General features: G+C 38.6%; 2 protein-coding genes across 2 annotated transcripts in view; one reads left to right on the plus strand and one right to left on the minus strand.

The window, feature by feature from the left end:
- The window catches only part of snd1 (staphylococcal nuclease and tudor domain containing 1), a 171,046-nt gene extending 159,158 nt beyond the window's left edge, over positions 1–11,888 (minus strand). The window contains exons 1-6 of the mRNA XM_034863048.1: positions 11,618–11,888; positions 8,921–9,070; positions 8,009–8,129; positions 6,525–6,606; positions 2,174–2,334; positions 325–416 (exon numbers count right to left, since the gene is read on the minus strand). Of these exons, the coding sequence (XP_034718939.1) occupies positions 325–416; positions 2,174–2,334; positions 6,525–6,606; positions 8,009–8,129; positions 8,921–9,070; positions 11,618–11,692 (681 nt within the window). The 5' untranslated portion in view covers positions 11,693–11,888. The remainder of the gene's footprint in view (positions 1–324; positions 417–2,173; positions 2,335–6,524; positions 6,607–8,008; positions 8,130–8,920; positions 9,071–11,617) is intronic.
- Positions 11,889–16,752: 4,864 nt separating this feature from the next.
- Positions 16,753–20,134, plus strand: pax4 (paired box 4). Its single transcript, XM_034863924.1, has 10 exons — positions 16,753–16,837; positions 17,033–17,163; positions 17,333–17,548; positions 17,635–17,725; positions 17,904–18,044; positions 18,148–18,230; positions 18,319–18,382; positions 18,531–18,598; positions 19,456–19,561; positions 19,669–20,134. Exons 1-10 carry the CDS (start codon positions 16,807–16,809, stop codon positions 19,995–19,997), a joined length of 1,260 nt encoding a protein of 419 aa, XP_034719815.1. The 5' UTR covers positions 16,753–16,806; the 3' UTR covers positions 19,998–20,134.
- Positions 20,135–21,318: the final 1,184 nt, after the last annotated feature.

Raw genomic sequence — 21,318 nt, forward strand, 5'->3', positions numbered from 1 at the left:
GGGCCGCAGGCTGGATTCGAACCCGGGCCGGCTGCGTCGAGGAGTAAACCTCTATACATGGGCACCCGCTCTACCAACAGAGCTATCTGGGTGCCCTCTAAAATAAATCTTAATGATAAGACTGGACCGTTTACATAAAAATACTTTCATAGTTTTTGTGACGGTAAAGTGAAAGATGGGAGTTGAGGAAACTGTCAGATCACTGCCTTATTATCTACATGTAGTTTAGCTGTTTATACATTCATTTGTTTATTTGCTTACTACTGTTAAAAAAGGTAACAGTTTAACGTTTCACTGTAATTTTAGGAAGTGAGTGGTGGTTACCTTTACTCCAGACAGCATGACAGTGACCAGGTAATAGTCAGGGAGCAGCAAGGCACGAACAACGCTGCCGTCACGCACATGCTCGATAATGGCTGCAGGAGGGAAGGAAGGAGAATAGAATGTAAGGGAGGACATTATGTTGAACTTTAATGACCATGCAGACATCAAGCTCTTGACTTAGACTTGCTTATTTGTGGGCTGGATAAAGCTTATACCTACCTTATAATTACCATATTTCATACGGGAAAATGTAGGGTGAGGACTGAATTAGGGTGAAACCGAATATCTGATATTTCAAGGAAAGCTAAATCAAGGCTAGTCGGGCCAGACCCATGAAAATCTGAATTTATTTTAATTTATTTTTTTAATCTTTCTTCACCCTGGGAAAATTGTCATAAAATGCATTCCCTTTTCAACAATGCTCTGCATGACACCCAAATTTAAAACTATAACCTCTCATCTGTCAAAAAACGCAATGTTTTACTGAGCAGTGGAATTGAGATGTCTTGCTAAAAAAGGACAACTCTCTGCTACTTCTCAAAGGGGAGAAAGCCATGGCCTCCTTGTTAGACTATGTAAACTTAAAGTGATAGTCAAACTAAAAGTTTCATCAAACACTCTCCCTTAAAGGCTTAAAAGGTGGCTGGATAAAGTTTTGCAGCTTCCTTCCTCGCAGCATAAAAGGGCTGTGTTAAGCTTAAACGAGTTCGCACAACCGCTGTCAGTGTGCAAAGTTTGTTTAAAACAATTATCTATAATAAAGCTAACACACTACTTCAGTGGTAAGCTATTCCTGTAGATACTCTAAAATTCCGATGCAAGTAGTATATTTTGCCAAAACAATAAATGTTTGGAACATACTGAGCCTATGGATGGAAAGTGGAGAGGTGCATTTGAGAAAATCTGCTGAATGTTTTGATACTTGTCCCTATTGAAGGTTGCATACACTCAAGCTCACCACAGCCATCTGGGAAGAAGGAATCTACATATTTCTAGTGCTTGTTTTTACAGTCACTTTTCAAACTTACAGGAGGTTTAAAGTTGAAGAGAGATAGCCTTTTAGAGTATAGATATCACTTTAAAAAGGGTTTTACAGTGCTTATTTGCCAACATATCAAGCTAGAGGTAAGACCAATTTATTTGGAAAGCTTTTGAGTTATTACATTGGATTGTTCTCCAAAATCAAATCAAACCATTGTTGTTCCTAACTTTTAAAAGTGCTTTAAGAAATTGGACAGGATGTCAGTCACTTGAGGCATTTCACACCTAAATGGCATTGTGATGATGGGTTTTCTCACTCTCCATATGCCTTCTTTCTTTACTTATATACGTGTCCGTCCGCATAAGTAGATGAGGGAGAAATTGTTGTTCCGGTTTTCAACCAAACCTACTCAACACACAATTTAAAGCGCTTCGGCTGGAGTGCTTCCAATTTCGTAACAACCCTTGACTGTCTCTCACAAATGGTAAGAACAAGAAATAAAAAGAACAAAAAAGCCTTTCCCTGTTCATTTCCCCCATTCAATTAAAGGGTAGGGAAATGAGCTGAGCCCCTGTTAACGGCAAGCGCCTGGAAATGAATTGAGAGGCACATTACAACTCGGAAGAGTCAGAGATGAGAGATTGGAGGAATAAGCCATTGAAGGGCAATATGGTGTGTACCATTACATGCCCTCAAGTGGACATTTAGAACAAAATATCTTCGAACAAAACAGGTTTTTTATATATAAATGGAAAAATAGAGGCTTTGTGTTCTTTTGTATGTCATGTGTCTTTGTTGCTGAGGCCAAGCTTTCTCTGTATGAGTGTATCAGCGTGGATGTTTGCATGCCCCTCCCAATCTAATTACCGTTGATGGGTCTCTGGTGCAACGAGTCAATGAAGTTGCGGGGATTTTCTATGATGTACTTGATGTCACGGATGGTGTTTGTACCGCCACCCTCACTCCACAGACCCTTCTTGGAAGCCTTAGCCTGGTCCTCCAATTCACAGAGTCTGGCCTGGTCTGGACTGGTAAGCAAAAAAGGAAAGTTTAGGACATACATAAAGTAACACCCACAAAATACATTCCAAACCGTCAAAGTGATAAAATCAATGAGTTGATCTTTTTATATATAGTGAGTAGAAGTTAGCTCTGTTGTCAGGCCTTCTCTTTTAGAAGAACTTGGATGCGGAAAGTGGGAAACTCGTGGGAAACTCGTGAGCAGACTGGGACGTTTAAAAATGAATTTTAGTGCGTAAAATAAAAAAACAAAATGAAACCTCAACAGGAACTTTATTAAAATGATTTCAATGAATTAGTTAAGTAGCATGACATGGTCCTGCTACTGAAACCTGCAGCAGAGTGAAGCCGATATTGAAACTTTCACAGATGGCTTCTTACCAGCTGTGAAAAATGTAAACAATGTACGCACACACGCACACAAACAAAAAAGCAAAGACCCGGACAAAACTGCATAGCGTCCCGTTAACTTCTGTCATGATGGTCATGAAAACTATTCATCAAATTACAACAGTTGTAGCTTTTCAGTGCAACAAAACTCCCATTGGTTATATGTTTCAACATCTACAAGTGCTGAACAAAAGTATAGGACTGCATGTGTTTGGGTTTGATAAAGCTCCAGCTTTGTTGAATTTAGTGCTGGATAAAGTGCTGTTCCTGACAAACTGCATCGTTGTTGAAGTGGCAACCAGCTGATGACCAGATTATAACTGCTTTAAAAAATGTATCCGAGCATTTTGTCAAGAGACAATAACAGTGTTTGACAGCTCCTTCAAAAGCAACCACGCAGCTGGCTACAAACGCCACAATTAATTCCATTCTAGCTCTCTAAATTGTGTGGCCTAATGCTTTTTAGGGCCCTTGTACAACTTTAATTATTCATTACATCAAATGGCCAACAGGCTTTTGTTTTTCCTAGAAGCAATGACTGCTTGACTGATATGGGAGTAGCGATAGTGACTACAGCTTTTACAAAATGAACCGTACACAAACTGAATTTTTCACATCTTGCCGCCTAAAAGACACTGTTCACTTTGAAGTAGCAACTAAGTGGGTCTCAATTAAAAACGCCACACACAAACACACACCACGTGCTCTGTTCTCCAGCTGTGTGTTCCTAATTGGGCTTTTGGACTCATGCCCAAAAGCCACCCAGCCCAGTTCCCCTCTACATTGATTTAGCTACTTAATTCAAATTGAATCGAAACAGTTTCTTGCTTACTGAGGAACAATAGTGAAACTTTCCGTAAGAAGTCAATTGTCTTTAAGCTACTTTGAATTTAAGCGTTAAACAGGAACGGAAAGCTACAATAAAGCTAGAGTGAGAGAAACTAACATGCAATCAAGGAAAGCAGACATCGTACAGCCACAGAAATAAATGGAAGGCAACTTACAAGTAGAGATTGGCTAAGACTTAAAAATAACTGCATGTGTGGAGGCAGATGATAGTGAACTTATCCATGGCTCCAAATAGACTGGTTTCCTTTTAGGTCATCAACTCCTTCCAACCAACACATTGCTTGACATCAGAAATATTGATGGCTAAGAAAGTGCAATACTAAGACACGCTACTGAAGGAACAGGGCCATGAAGAAAAAACAATATTATTTGAACACAAGTAGGCTATATCTCTATCTCAATATGGCATCCCTCATGCAACCAAAAATTCTTTAAATAGATACAAAATGTTGAACTTTAGCGGGCCGTTTTACAACTCCCTGTTGCCTTTGTACAGTTTGAAGATGGTTCCCTAGTGTACTTGACTGAAGGGGTCATAGTGAGCAGCAAGGCCCAAAGGAGCACAGTTCTTTTTTTTTTCTTTTAAAGAAAAGCAGTCTGACTGAATGACGCAGATGGAGATGACAGACGGAGTAGAGTAGATTGATTAATGTGTCTGTACCAATCACTGTATGGCTCAGCACCAAGGACAGCATTTCTTATGACTGATCAAGTTAAAGTGAAGCTCAAATGATGAAGCCTCCCAAGAGCAACCCAGAAAAACTCATCTGTGTGATTTAAATAAATATAAATCTGCCCGACACCGACAGCAGCAATATAATAATACATTTTATTTAATATGTAGCCCGAAGCTAAAGCTGACAGACCAAATACACATAATTCATTAATGGTAAACTTTAAAAGTTTGAGACTAGACTAGAATATTTTCTGTTGCACAAATCCACAAATTTAAGATTGCAAGTAATAAAGTATATATTTGTCAGGATTATGACTTTGTAGGGCAAAAAAAACATACAGTCAGTGTAACCAACAACTGGAATGATGCTTTGGAGAAAGTTTTGCTGGAAGGATTTAATTTTTTTTCCTTCTTCATAACACCCAAGATAAAAAAAAAACTCTAAAACCATGCTGAAGGCACTGTAATGATCTGGTGGAAAGACATACTCGTGTTTTATGAGTGCACTAAACCAAAGCCTTTCTGGGATAATTTAAATGGAATCATAAAAGCCATTATGGTATATGCCATTCCTAACAACAGTGCTGTGAGGTATTTAGTGAACATTGAGGAGACTATACAGGGAAGAGAACGATACCGGACAGCGAAAAAAAGCTCATTCTTCAGTGAAATAACAAGACTTGATGTTGTTGAGGAACTTTAATCAATGGAACAATGACAAGTATTCGTACTGTCACATGTTGCTGGTTTCAAAGATAATTCTAGTAAATCTAAATCTAAAAAAGCAATCTGTGCTTAGAGGTTTCATGGAATCAATCCTCTGTTCCAATGTGGCATGTCAAGATGAATAATTTTGGTCAAAATTGGGTAAGTACCACTACAGAAAATGATGTCCATAAAGATGTTAATTGTGTTAAAAATACACAATTGATTCATATTTTATTTTATACATGTTCAAAAGTGAACAGAATGCAACAATCAATCCATCTTGTGAGTGGGAGAGTGAGTTCATTCTTGCTTTAATAAACCAATCAAGCCTGAACAACTATGGTCCAGCCTGCGCTGGTGAGCATTCGCCCCTGCCGATGAATCTGTGAATTGGGTGACTGCTTTCCCAAGTCGCAGTCAGGGTCTGAACGTGTTTAACTGCAGTGTCCGAAAGCCATCATCGTTATAATCGTCCCCCATAATTGTGATCACATCATAGTTAGTGTGATCAACATAGCCAATCACGAAGGGTAATGATATTGGAGGCTAACACTGAGGGAAAAGCTAAGGCCGTAAGTCCTCACTGAGTAATGGGGCTCCCTTTTGGCCAAATGATGCCTGCTCACACTTAAAGCATCATTTACATTAGTGCTTGTTGTGGGCCATTGCGCTGAATGCTTGAAATGGGTCATTAGCAACAGAATTTCACATCATCTTCGTTCATGTTGGAAGATGCACATGTAGCAGCATGAGTGAAATTGCTTGTAATGTGTGTAATGTGCAAATACTGCCACTGGGGGATATGCAGTACTTTGTCATATAGCGCTGGGTGTGAAAGTGTGTTCAGGAAATTACTGTGTAAGGGCAATGTGGCAGAAAAGAGTTTCAGAGGGTACATAATTGTAGCAGCAGGGTAATACTGCCACCATCTGGGACACCATGACTCAATTCTCTACAGTCTATTAGTTGAGGACTTATGCATATGTCCCCACAGATTTACCAGTGTTGTGCTGCTACACAAAAATTACCAAATCATGTCAACAATTATTTCAGCCTTACTCAGTGTAAAGTTTCAAACTAAAACCAGTTTTGATGACCAAAAATACATCAACCACATTAATTAAGCAATGGGTTTTAGAGGGAAAGATTTGGTTTGTCTCTTGCATAATGCTACAGGTCAGCCAGGCCAATGTAGCCGATTATTAACAAACATAATATGCACCACAGAATCTGATATGCAACAATTAGATATCCCAAAGATAAACTTTGACATATGGTCCAGTCACATACTGTGTGGGATATTGGATTCCAATCGTATCAGTACACATAATTTCATCTAAATGGACTTTCTTTTTTCAACTAATCTTACCAAAAAGCTGAGAAGCAGACAGAATAAAAACCTAACATTCTTCTGCATAAGTATCAGTTTCATGCTAACGTGTTGCTGAATGTTCTAATAGTAAGTGTTTTACACCTGACAAGACAACATTAAGCATGGGGAACTGTACTGCACTATAAGTGTTGTGCCATTCATGGTAACAAAAATTACAGGGAGGAGAGATGCAAAAACCTTACTTGTTGCCCCTAATTCCTTCCCTGCGGACTGTGGCAAGGCCCTCGTTCACCAAAGAGTCAGCGATGTTTTCACCTGTTGTGTCTAAAATGAGAGGACAAAGAAAACATTTTTTTTTTAATTACACAGCAGTTAGTTCTGGTCAGGTAATTTGATTGGACATGAGGCCATCACGAGTGCTGGCATTTAGGAGAAGAGGGCCGTCTAGCTACATGTAGAAATGTGCTTTTGCAGGGGTGCTGATTTAATGGTTGATTACAAACTATTCTCAGTTAAATTGTACTTGCAGCTGATAAGCTAGCAGCAGGTCCAACTTCACTGGAAAATACTCTACAGTACTGTACCACCATCAAACTATTTGAAAAACAGGGTACTTAACCAATTTTAATTCTATTTTAGCACAAAATATACAGGCAATATTGTGATAGCACAGTCATAACTAGGGCTGAACGATATTGTGTTTTAGCATCCACATTGCGATGTGCGTATGCGCAATAGTCACATCGCAGGACGGTGCGATGTTAAAGTTAATCCTTTTGGGCTGCTCGATTCTGTAGAAAAGTTAACTTTCATCGTTGTCCTTTTATGTGATTATTACCTGCCGACCCTTCCCCTTTAAGACAGGTAGCCATGTGGGCAACGTGTGTATGTGACCTTAGTCCGACGGCGGTTATTGTTATGGGATGTAAGGTACCGAACGCAGCAGATGCTGCTGACAGTGATGCGTATATTTTCGATGGGTAGTCAGTGAAGCTACAGTAGTGATTGTTTTATATTCTCTGCAAATACGAACTAAATTACCCAATAATGCAACATAATTACAACGTCTCCCGGCCATTTCCCCCCAGAAAGCTGCTACCAACCAGGCTAAAGCCAATATATTCAGCCTTAAGAAACAAGCCGTCCGTCCTAACTACCGCGGTTCGGAGCCGCAACACTGGAAACGTTACACTAATCTACATCAGAAGTCTGTGTCTGATCCACCGTCATTTACACTGAATTAATTGTTCTTCGATACACAGTTTGTTGCTAGTGCGTGTAACATGCGGGTCTGATCAATTTATCAAACAAAACAAGCTGGCCCCGCTAGTTTCAAACACTAGTCAACCAAAACCTGGAATTTAGAGGAAACAACATAGATAGATAGATAGATAGATAGATAGATAGCTTTATTTGTCACATATGCACAAGTACATAGCAAGATGATGCTTTTTGTGGAGAATGCCTCCTTTTTGTGGAACATGCAGTCATTGTCATACACTTTAGCCTGGATTAATAGTTTTATATGAAAACAATAGTTTGAAAACAACTGTTTTCACACCACATGTATGTTACATTTTAATTTTCATTTGATTTTGATTTATTCTTAAAAGAACGAAACTCACGAAAAATCAAGGTGAAAAGGAAAATGTCTGGAATTTGTATCCTTCCCTACTTGGACATTGTTCAGACCTATTTGTTATTTTAGACGCGAAAGTCCACTTACCTCTCCCCAGGTAGACCATGCCGTACTCCCTGCCCAAAGCGGTCTTGATTTCCACAGTGAAGCACACTTCTTTGCCGATTAGCTTCTTCCGCAGGAACTCTCTGGCTTGAAAGGCCCATGGCTGCAATACAGACAGGAATGTTAATGTATTCTTCCATAGAGCTGTCAAATCAAAGGTTTATCACAAACAACCAAGGTGTATTTTGACTGATGAGTATCAACAGGACAAAATAATCATTTAAAATAAAAAAATAGTGTGTTGTATTATTTTCTGATTAATTTACAGTATGATCACAGTTGGTGGCCCCCACTGCAGTTTTTTTCCTTTTGCCTCTTCACAACCACCAGACACACATAACAGTCGGCAGTAAGGAAGTGAAAATAGTACCCACTAAACACAATAGTTACACAAGCATTATTAGCAAAAACAGAAATAAACTTGATTTTCAAAATTATGTTTTCCTGGTTAAAGCAAATTCTCTCTGTATTCCTCCCATTGTCTCATCTGTTAAAAAAAAAAAGGCCTATAGTGTTTTTTAAAATAAGGACAGAGAGTGGTAACCTCTGCCTTTGATTATTAAACTGATGGACTTTTCAAAGGCTTGAAAAGAAAATTACAACAGTTGTATCTTAAAGCCTTGAGAGAATTGACATGTTTATCTCAAGACTTTATTATCATTTATACAATCAAGGATGATCTGACTACAGATCCAAACATTATTACAACTGATAGATGGGAATTACAATAGCAAAGCCATGTGTCAAAAATTCCAAAGCTATTTATTCTACCCACAATTAAAACAAAGATGCGTATATCAGCATTAACCGCCAAATTGGAATATAGTAGTGTGTGCTGCAGGGCTACTTGCCAAACCCACATAAATATATACAGAATGGGATAGAGGTGCTCACCTCATCAGGGGTGTCCTTGGTGTCGGGTTGGCCCTGAGCGGCTCGACGGGCCATGGCCCCAGCTCGGATATTACTGAGATTGATCTGACGCTCCGGGGGTGGGCCACCCCGAGGCTGGCCCCGAACAATGATGGCACAGCCTGACAAGACCTGGAAAGACGACAATAAAGACCATCAATTGGAGAAGATAAAAATCAACAGTAAAAAGTATGGGCCCCCATTGCAATTCACAGGCCACAAACACCAGGGAAAAATACCATACCCAGTGAACTGTTGAATTTGCATTTGCATTACGGAAAGTGTCGATCTAATAAGCACAATGGAAGAGTCATTGGGGATTCATTTGAAACTGGTATAACATAAACAGATAAAGTAGGTAGGCAACTTTAAAGCAACCGTCCTGTGTGGATGCAAAGCACTTGCCAATTTAATAAAATCATCGTAGTATAAATTAGCAAAATTTTAAAAGATGTTACAGAGGCCTGGAAAACTATTATAGAGCTTGAAAGCAACGTCACGTTGCCGTGGAGACAGTCTGTCATTCAAACGCATGCTAAGATCACACCATCTGATAACATAGCTAAATACAAAAAAAAAGATAACCGTACTCTTGGGTATGACAACCATGGCATTTACACAAATCTGAGCAAACACGTTTTATCTGCCAACTCTCCAGTGTGTCTGCAGGGAGCATCCCTGGGGGCTGTTGATCTAAGATGTGGGCTAGATAAAGTCTTCCATCAAAACACCACCATTCCGCACTATCTGAAGCGGTCCAATCAAGTAGGCTAAAGGCTAAGCAGAAGAGTAGTTGTATTTTTTATATATTGACCAGGTGTGGCAAAAAAGAGACATTACCCCCCCCATCTTTGTTTACAAAAGGGACAAGTTCCACTTGGAATGCACTACACAGCTTTGCTTGACTTCCCGATCACATTTCTCAAGTAAGTAAGTAAAGTCAAAAGTATTTCTAAAGTGCTGTACATAGACATAAGCCAGAAAGTGCTTTACAGGGCATAATAAAAAAAAATCAAGATAAAAAAAAATCATTGAAGATACTTGGGGCAGACAGGTTAACCCAATTCTTGTATGAACAGATGGGTCTTGATCTGCTTTTTAAAATAATCCACAGAGCCAGTAAGGATGATGGCAACGTGTTCTCAAGGCACAGAGTTGATTGTATTAGATAAGGGACATTAATGAAGGTTCTACTATAAAACTAAACTATAGTGAGCGTTAAGAGTTCATTTGAAATTCATCTCTTACCAAAATCATTTTAATTGAACTATTTAGATTGGTGCAGTAGCAGAGGCTTCACAAAACCCTCAATTCCTTTGGTAATAAACCCACAAGAGTGTAACCTATTAATACACCTTCTCAAGGGGAGGACATCCACATAAGGGAGGACAACAGTGCTAACCTGTTTACAGCAGCTACGAATTATGAAAAACAGCTCTTCTTCCAACACCTAGAGACAGTTCTGAGTGTGTTGTTTAATATGCTCTCCATGATAAGGTGGAATGACTTGCATGCACCTGTACTTACTATTACTAACATCTAAAACGTATACAACAATATAACTCCGCTTTTATGTGTTTGCTCCAGAAGACTAAGTGAAACTATTGGGTCTGGCTACCTTCCGGAGTTCAAACTATGGAACTATGCAATACATACAGTATATTGAGAAAATATGAGGTTAGTAACTACAGGTGTGAAAGCCCCCTATCTTAACCATCTAAATGAGTAAAGGTTATGTTGCAGTTAGAACAAAGTACCAGTGTCAAAAGAAGTCAAGTCTTAAAGTCAAAGAAGGTAAAGTGACAGAAACAGAGACAACACACAGCCAAGATGAGAGATTACAGGGGAAAGACAGCTATAGCTACGTGTCAGTTCCCCGTGGTTAACTGAAACAAGCACACTAGGGAAATGCTCGGGGACTTGAATGGTCGGAAACATTGAAAAAGCGTCCTGAATCCCATATTATCCAACATTAATAATCAGTACTTTAACTGCAAAAATATGATACAATAGCATTTATAGTAAATGCTGAGGGGGACAATAAAGAAGCGATGTAAGAAGATGCTTTGATTGTTAGCTAGCTTACACGCTACTTGGCAAAGTACTAATTTTTATTTCGCTAATAAGATAAAGACATTCAATTTGTGTAAACGCTGTCAACTGCGTTTTCCGCAAGACAGCAGACAACAAACTTTGTTCATTAAAGTCAACACTTGGAGAACATAAGAGTAAACGCAAGTTAGCTAGCTAGCAGATAGCTGGGAAACTAAACATCTGTTAACGTTACAGCTAAGTTACTAAATAGCCTTTTTGGATTTTAGTACATGTAAAGCAACTTTGACAACTTAATATGTGTAGATATACGTCACATTTCACGGAAATGGTTAGTTTAAGTTACTTATAGCAAACATGTGTTAACGTCGTTGGTTACAGCTTATTAGCAGGCTAGCAAATTAAGTAGCAAACCAGCTAATGTTAGCTGACATGCTGCCGAAGCCAGGTAAACTGAATGTTAGTGACAAATTGCAAAGACTGGCATTTAACACTCAGGTACGTTTAGCTATATACTCAAATAAGTTTAATTCAAGTTGTATGACAGTTAAAGCTAGTTAGCCTTCATTAGCCCTTGCCTTACTAAGCTAAGTGAGCTCACATATGTATGTTAGGTTTCCTTCCTACCATTTTCACAATTCCTCTTTGCAGAGAAGCAGCCGGATTAGGGCCTGTCTGAGCTGGTGCCGAAACAGATGCCATGTCCACCGGTTTGAAATATAACGCCGTTAAGGGGTGACCAGGCAAGGGAACTGGGACTCTGAAGTCAGTGACTGTTCTACTGAAAGCCAAGAGAAAAAGGCTGAACGCCGATCAACACACACGTTATACCGGAAACACACTTTGCCATGCATACACACACGTCAAATTCTTTCCGGGTCTGGGGAGCAGAATGAATGGGAGCGAACGGAGCCACATCTCGCCTGCAGAGGTAAATTGAAATGAAGTCTTTCCGGGGCAAGAGGTGCGACACGTCAGCATAGTGTTAACCCTGCTAATGCTGCGTTCAAGCTGTGTCGGACATTTTCTATTTTGATCTCAGCGTCACACAAACAACCCTACAAATTTACAAACAGGCCTACGGTAAAAATACTGTAGCTAAAAAGAAATAAAACTATGTTTTGGGGGTTGAGAGCACAGAAGATGTATCATCAATTGAGGTTAAATATTGTGTACTTTGCATGATTTTTTGGTTTATAATATAATTAAAAAGGCAGCGGCCTTGACTCATTTTAAGTCATTGTTTAGGGCCATTTGTTTTTTTAATAAAAATGGATACCAATCCTCTGTATATTCTCCTTATTCTGGCCCTGCAGCTTTGGTGCACAAGATTTCAGGACTGAAATTACATGAACCAATAGGATATTATTGTAGGCTATAACGGTTATGTGATTTTATTTAATATAAGTTGTGACTAAATTTAACAGTATGTCATCCACACAATTACTCAAAGAAGCTGGTATGTCTTAGGTTTACAGGCCAAACATAATAAAATATTCAATTAAATTATCTTCTATAGAACAGGGCAGTTCATCAACCCATGGACCCCTTTCACAACAGATATTTGTCTTTGCAAAGCAGGAAAATCACATGTGATGGTAATGACAGTGTCCTCATCAATAGTGTAGAGCAAGATAACACCAGGAATAATCATGCATCAGATTATTTTATTTTTATTGTATTTTTGCTTGTCCTGATCTACTGCCACTATAGTTGGCAGCTCGCAGATGTGATCATGATTAACTGTGTGAGTGGGAAGCAGGGCATTGCTGGAAAATAGCAGTAATGCTCATGGGATCTACTTTAAATATTTGCAGGATCTTGAGTTTTTTTATGACTTTATTAATGCTCTGACATTAATTCCCAAAAGAAGTAACTTGTAACAACTTCTATGAACTGTGTGTGACAGAAAGAAAGAGAGAGAATGCTCCTTGGCATAGATTGTAACTATCTAATAGTCCAAAATCTCATTGGTGTCTAGCTGGGTTAAGATTTGGAAACTGTTAAGGCCATGACAAATGATGCACCTTATTTTCCTACTCATAAACCAATTCACTGATCCCTTGTGTCCTGTAGGGATTGCTTTAATTGTCAGCTAGCTGTCTGATGAACACCTTTATAAGGCACAGAGTTTGAATCACCATGTCTGCATCACTGGACTCTAGTACTGTGTAAAAAGGTGTCAGTTTAACTTAGAAGAAGTTCTTTTTTAACTATATTGTACGCTTCACATCCTATAAATTTATTATGGTATTTAAACATATATCTAATCAAATTGTATTGATAAAGTAACCTCCCTTCCCCCACAGTACATAGTACAACTTTTAGTGGATTTGATCCACATATGTGTGCAATTAGTTGTAAGTGCTGTGTCACACATCACATTATCAAACTAATGTATTTTATTATTATTGTGACTTATTTGTTTACCATATCAGACTTGGGATATTCAGGCCAGAGCATTTTCCTTTTTTTAATTACTCATTATTTCTTTTTAGTCCGTTTATTCTTCATAACTATAAAACACTACTTTTTAAAAACTGAGCTACGCACTTGTTTCAGTAGTTTTCAGAAGAGAATCTGGCATCATGAGATCGCCCGAGGAAAAAAGAAAGAAAGGGAAAAAAGTTATTAACGTCATAAGTAATGAATATACAATCAGATATTACAATGACATTTGATTTTTTTTTTTTAATCTTAAATTGGAAGTGATTGGCCATGGCACCCACATATTCATGAAAATAAGATGAATGATGAAAAATTATCATAATGCACAAGTAAAATGAAAGATAATCATGAACAAACACTCTGACACTGACCTGTAGTACATTGAATTGAAATAACCCACTGTGGACCTGTTCGGGTAACTCTGTAATTGTCTTTGCAACAGGCTGTAAGCTTATCTACGTAACTGAAGAGCACTCCAATGTGCCAATGGGACTCTATTATTGAAGAAAACTGTTAAAGACATCCATCAGACGCATGTTTATGCTAGTTTAGTCAAATCCCATACGGATAATTTTTGTTTGGGCAGCGTGCACAAAGTTATTTTTTTATTTTTACATTTGTCTAAATCTTCCTCGCCAACAAAGCGATAGCCTGTTTGTCATTTGATGTAATTTGCCTTGTTATTGTCATATGTCTGCGTGTCTGAGTTGCAGTACATAGTAAATTATTGGTGTGAGTGACGCAAATTTTCCGAAACGTATTGAGAGAAGATTAGGATCAGAGTCAAGAAGAATGATGTAAGAAAATAGTTTAAGACAGAAACGTATTAAAATTGTTTTGTCTTCAAAAAATGATGTAATTAAGTCAAGACGATGGTGACAGATTTGGTCATGAGCAAAATGAAGAATTGTAAACATAGGTAGGGCCTACTTAAACCTAGGCTCCACAGAATGCGCAATCAACACGTTATTTATCAGACCTAGTGTCCAAAACATTTTTAAAACAAAACAAGTGGGACATTCTACAAATAACCTTTAGTTCATATTCTTGTGCTTGTTTCAAAAGTAGCCCAAAGCATTTAAGACTCTGTTTAAATTGACTGGTATGTTACGATAGACGCCTTTTGTCTGTTAGCCTACTACAGAAATCGGCACATTTGGTCACGGATATGAATCTAAAGATCTGTTATTAATAAAGGACAAAAACAAGCAGTCAGTGAATGGTAAAAACATTCCCTCACGTAAATATAAAAAACACGAACGATAAATACATCCCAATACAGGGTGGAAACATTTGCTTGACAAGCAACCAGAGAGGCAGCTCCGTTGCGCACACAGCACCTCAGTGCGCTTTGGAGAGGTTTTGGTGCCCTTTTTACGCGGATGAATTACCCACATTTCTTAACACTTCAATGCGCAGTAAAGCACCGATACAGGTGTTTAATGCACAAGACAAATGCCTAGGATGTGTTAATGAAATGCATATTTATTTTGTGGCACGATTTAGTTACTGAAACTCTCGTTTCCTCGTTTGGCGATTAGAATTTACGCACCACGAATGTGCGGTACTCTCGTAACAACATACTCTAAGTACTTTAATCAACCTCGTTTAGAACACACTGTACGTGCAATAAAGTACTATAAATCAATTTCCGCATCAACTCCCCGGTAATAAATAAAAAGTCTTGCCTTATGTGTCTTTTGTCTCCGTTGGCAAGGAGATGATGGTGTCCAAAAATGGGTTACCACTATCTAACCTGGCTGATTGTACACAGAGAGTATTATTGTCCTCTAACTCATGGTTAATGTATAATTTGGGCCATATGGCATTTTAAATTCTGAGCCTTTATTTCGGTGGCACTTCGATCTGTGTGGACCCAACTAATGATATTCAATTATCATTAGTCATTAAACAGGCCAAAAGACGAGCCTTGTGTGGGTTTTCACATAGACTAATATTTGCTCGTCAAATATTTCCCTTTGAACAGTTTACAACGCATTTTTATCTGCTGGCTGCACAAGGAACATCTGTGAGGGTTATTTTAGCCTCCGTCTTCTGGATAAACGAGGTCCCCCAATTGGCCCTTTCCTTGCGCCCATATAGAGTCTATTTGTTCACGTTTTGAAAGAAAATGTAATAAAGAGAGACTGGGTGATGGATTTATGATTGATCAAAAGCACTTTACCATATGGCGGTCGTCGCAGAGTTCCAAATGTTTGTTTTATGAAAGGAGACCAGAGATCCGTTTAATATGATCCACTTCACCTGGGAAAGGATGCTCCAGTCACGTGACAACAAATCCCCCCCCCCTCCCCCCCAAAGGATGGGTAACAAAAGTGTTGCTCATTTAGCCGCTTAATCTTTCAAAGCGACTAAATGTGTGTCTTCACTTTAGTTGGATGACATGCACCGAAACAGAAAGTTCAAGGGACTGAATTGTGTTGCAGTGAAACATTGGTTTGTCTGATTGAAACTAGGCAGCCAATGCGCAAAAGGAAACCAGTCCAAATTCCCAAACTTGAATACTATTATGTTGATATTATGTTCTGCAGTATTAACTAATTTAAAAGGATCTCAAAGTGGAAATATGTGTTTATGGCACTAATGAAATGTGTCAAAGTCAAGAAATTAAGTAAACTATTCAGCTCACTTTTCTGGTATGGGAAAGCTACCTGTGCAGCTTATTGTATGCCAGTAAAACATGACGGTGCAAAGATGCCGATATGATTTCTTGGAAGATATCTTATTTGACTTAGTTTATCACATGCCCCACTCAGAGAGTACCGTTTTTCGTGACTCCGGTTTTATTATTTCTGTTTTATTCTATTAGCTACTAAATGTCTGATGTACATAGTAACAACATCAAGCTCAAATTTAGATTGAGTTAAATTAAATAACAGTTAGTGTAACTTGGTTGAGGGCTCTTTGGAATAATATTTCTGAATCATGGATTTCTACGGCACAATCGATCTACCTTCCTCTTCATATTGCTTAAATCAAATCTGGACTTGTTAGTTTTTTGTAAGTGCAATGAAAACCAGAATATTGTTACATGTCTTATGAAAAGACCTACCAACCTGAAGCCAGTTTTAAGTCTAAAATGTCCCCATTCACTTCCAGGCAGTATTGACATTTGATGGAACAGGCCACCACGTCACGTTGAGCTCGACAGGCCTATAAATGTCTGCTGAAGGGCGTGATTCCCCTCACTGCCATTCACCACAAATAAGCGGAGTTGTCTGGACAATTTCATTTTTTCTACAGGCTACGTGGTGTCGTTGGACTTGTTTTAAAAAAATCATTACGTATTGTTTCTGGGAACAATTCGCATTTGGTTTTTGTGATCATCACCAAGAGAGCAAGCGGAGATGTGCGGAACAAACGAGCTGCAAAATAAAGGTTACTTTTCTATTGTCATTATGATGCACTTTTAGTCTTTAATTCCACCTGTTAAGACTGTTTAGTGCAATAAGCACAGGGAATGTGAATTATGTTTAACTATTATTGTTAAGTTTGCTATTTTTGTAGTTAATAGGCTATTTTAACCACTACCATATTGAAGACATATTTAAATGAGGGCTGTGTTATGATAAGGTTGTGGAAGTGTCAACCAGTTAGGAGGGATGTTTCTCAACGGCAGACCTCTCCCGGAATCCAAGAGGAGGAAAATGATTGAACTGGCCTCGGAGGGAGTCCGTCCAAGCCAGATCTCCAGGATACTTCGGGTACGCAAAACTACTTTGTAAATCCCAACCACATTTAAGGCTTTAAATCAAGTGGAACGGTTGGTTAAATGCTGTGTTAATAGTCTCACTGACGGGACAGTTTTAGTAAAGAAAAACATCACTTCATGTGTTCAGAATTTGGGAACGTGAAAACAACTGTGTATTTCAGGTGTCCAACGGGTGCGTCAGTAAGATCCTGAGCCGCTACCGCCGCACTGGACTCCTGGAGCCCAAGACCATTGGAGGGAGCCGACCTCGGCTTCTCACCCCGGGTGTCATCACCACAATCATCCAGTGCAAAAGGGAAAATCCAACAGTTTTTGCTTGGGAAATTCGAAAACAGCTTGCAACAGCACGAATATGCAAAGCCTCCAAAATTCCCAGCGTAAGTGAGATTGAAATATGGTTCTGTTGAAAGTGAGAATGTTCCTGCATTTGACATGATGCTCTTTGCACACTGTGTTGCGCAAGGTGTCGTCTATAAATCGGATCGTAAGAAAGATCCATTTGGACCACGGACCGATGTGCATGGAGATCAATGCGCAGATCAGGCCTGAGCAGGGTAAGTCACATTTGAAGGTCATTGGACTTCTGAAAAATGGGTGACCACCAGCTGATCATTATCATAGTGACAGTAACTAGTCTACAAAGAAAAAACTGCACAATTCCCCAAAAGACCTAATCTAATTTCATATCAATAAGACTGTTGATTTCCTACTTAAATGTGTGTGTGTGGGCAGATTCAGATTCCTTGATCCAAGAAGAAGTGATGCAGAGAAGAACTTCTCATACAGTGTGCAGCAATGACCAGAAGCCTAAAGCTGTCCAGCAGCGCAACCGCACCACCTTCACCCCGGAGCAGAGCACAGCACTCGAGCAAGGTGACTCAAAAGTCCACGCATGTCTCAGACTAACACAAAACTGCCTCTTTGCACTCAGAGAAGCCCAGTTGAGTTAAACACATGTTTCTATCTCCCGGATCAGAGTTCTCTCACAGCCAGTATGCAGATATGTACACGAGAGAGAAACTGTCCGCTGAGATCCAACTTCCCGAGGACACCATCAAGGTAATTTGTAATCATTAAAGTGCTCACACAGAATCACATATTTCATATTTCTGCTGATTGTCTCTAGATGATTGTTTGTCTCTCAAAGGTCTGGTTTTCAAACAGACGGGCTAAATGGAGGAGAGAAGCCAAACAGAGGAGCAGTATACAGAGTAAGTGTGTGTGTGTGTTTGTGTGTGTGTGTGTGTGTGTGTGTGTGTGTGAGTGTGTGTGTGTGCGTGGGTGTTTATGGCAAGGCCTAGAAACATTACGCATAATCCTAGATGATTTGACAAAATGCATTCTCTATAACTCCTGCAGACCTTCAAAAGCAAAGAGATTTCCTTCCTGTGAGTCCATCAATACCACATGGCTTCCCATCTCAACAGGTGTGTACATGTGTCATATGTGAATCATATTTCCATGCAATCAGTTGACTAATCAGGATTCAACAGCATTTGAGTAATACTACTACTACTAACAACAACAACAACAACAACAACTATAATGATAACAACAATTATTGTAACAGTAATAACAATTATAATCTGTAGCACTTTTCAAGAATTAAGCACAAAAGGGCTTTTCATTTTGAAAGATTTACAGGATATGAATTCGGAATCAGAACCCATGTGAGCCCCCCACCCCCCATAACACACAAACATATAGAACAAGCAGCACTTCATAAAACGAAAAATGAAAGTGCAAGATAGAATGTCCAAAACAGTAACATGTATGGGCATGCATCTAAAAACACAGAAAAAATAATGCAAATCAAGCATCATTTAAATACGTAACAACAGTCAAATTCAAATACGGCAAATGTTAAACTTCAATATTCCGCACAGTGATAGCTGTGTTGGAATTCTCATTGAACATTAGGCTCTAAATCACAGACAATGAACGAATCAACATCTTGCAACAGATGGTGTGCTTTTGGACACTGTCAATCAAATTTGATCAAACTACACCCAAACAATCCAGATGAGGTCAGTTAGCTGAGTTTTTGACTTTAAAATTTTGCTAAATAATACTTAAAGATGCTTTATTTTAAGTTTAATGAAGTCCTACTTAGACATTAATGTAGGCCTAATGTTATAGAGCAATACTTAAAATGTAAAGCCAAGTGTTTAGGAGCGTTAACATTAAATATTTAATTAATGATTAATACGATTAGAAACTGTGAAATAAAAAATGGCTTTTGGTCCACTGTTTAGTCACATTTGGACTATGTGTTGATTTAAAGGCAAGAGGAGTGTCGAGAGTCTACTGTGAAAATCCAGAGGCCCTTCCTACCTACAACACTGTTGCTAGAACGTTGCAAAATGGCTACCTTTTCCCAGCAGAAAGAGGTGAGATCATGCAAACACTTGCTATTTTATCAAATCTATGTTGTCTAGATACTAAAATGATTGCACTGCTGTTGATTTTAAAGATTTCACCAATCTTTGATATACAGATTTGACAAATTCTGGACATCTGACATCCATCTCGGTCCTACCCTCATTCATCCATCAGTCTAATAACATGATGGCCCAGACCATGGCAGACAAGACTCCACTGGATCTCCACAGAAATAATAGATTCACTTTCCCGTTGGTTCACCATCACACAGATGCAAGGACATCCCTCCCTTTGGCAACTGAGACAGTAAGAACAGACCTCCCTGTGGCACAGTGCTGGAACCAGCAGGGGATTACTTTTACATGGAGCCCGTTTCAAACAGATGAGAGGTTTCTATTCGTACAACAGCCCGGGGATGTGAACCCACATGGCAACCTAGACTAAATGTGGGACTGCTGTTTGTGTAGTTGGGTGCAGCTGCAATTTCTAGACTGGAGGGACACATTCTAACCAGCAGAGGGCGACAGATGACTGGAGTAACAATTTTGTCTCTTACATTCATTTTTTTTTCAAATGCACTGCAACTTATTCTAAAGTGAAAGAATACATTTGTAAAGACTTGTGACTTGTAAAGAAGACAAAAGTTTCTGAAAAAGAGGGTAATCCTTTTTTTTCTTTTTTAGAAGTGATGACCATTTTTATTTATGTGAGTTTCCAGAAAATAAGGTGCCATATGCCAAGTTGTGATAAAGCAATAAACACAGGTTCTGCTTGAAAGGTTGTAGATTTTAGAAGGATTTAATGCTAATAGAGAATGTCATAACAGAAATCGTATACTTGAGCAGGAGCAACTTCAACTGGATGCTCGACAGCATTGTGACATAAATCATAGCTCCATGGATCATTAAGGTTATCACTTGATAATATGGATGGGATCGCATTTATAGTATTGCTGTTTGTTTGGGCCCGACCCCTTGGAGCCAGTAGGTTAAACTACCTAGCTTCACATTGACCAGCTAAAACAGTGAAATGCTGCTTAAGTAATAATGTTATGTATAACACTGGGGCATTTTTCTGCAGAATGAGACATTCGTTACTTTTGCTAGGGTATAATTTCAAATGCAGGACCTTTACTTGTAATTGAGTACTTAAAAAAATGTGTATTGCTTCTTTCTATGAAGTAAATGATCTGATTACTTCTGCATTACTGGTCATAAAACATAATCTTACATTTGGGGCATTATGTTTATCTTATTTCACAATAAGCAACCAAACATTTCAGAGCTGCTGAGTCCACATTGGTCATCCAAACATTTCTCACGACATGTTATTTCTCATCTCCTTCAGTGGCTGTATTAAAGACCCCTGTTGTTTTAGCCACTTAATAATATTTATCATGCACTACAATTTGCTGCACTGAATGTCATAAAGGGTAAAATATCAAAAACAGAATAAACAGATAAGTGTGTGCTTCGGCATATTCCTGTAAGAGAGAAAGAAACAAGAGTACAGAATATAGCTAAATACAATATCAAGTTCTTTATTAAAATAGGAATAATACAAAGGCTAGACCATTAGAAACAACTCAAAATAGCAGCTGTTATATTTAAAGTTTATAGTGTAGACACATATTAACAGAATGATCATGTAGTAAAAATACTTAAGTATAATATTTACAAAAATTACAAAGTGTAATGTACAGAATGCACTGGTCTATTTACATGAAGGTAAATTAAATAACAGTTACAACACCATAAGAGCACAG

Source organism: Etheostoma cragini, chromosome 23, assembly GCF_013103735.1.
Source record: "Etheostoma cragini isolate CJK2018 chromosome 23, CSU_Ecrag_1.0, whole genome shotgun sequence".
Taxonomy (NCBI): domain Eukaryota; kingdom Metazoa; phylum Chordata; class Actinopteri; order Perciformes; family Percidae; genus Etheostoma; species Etheostoma cragini.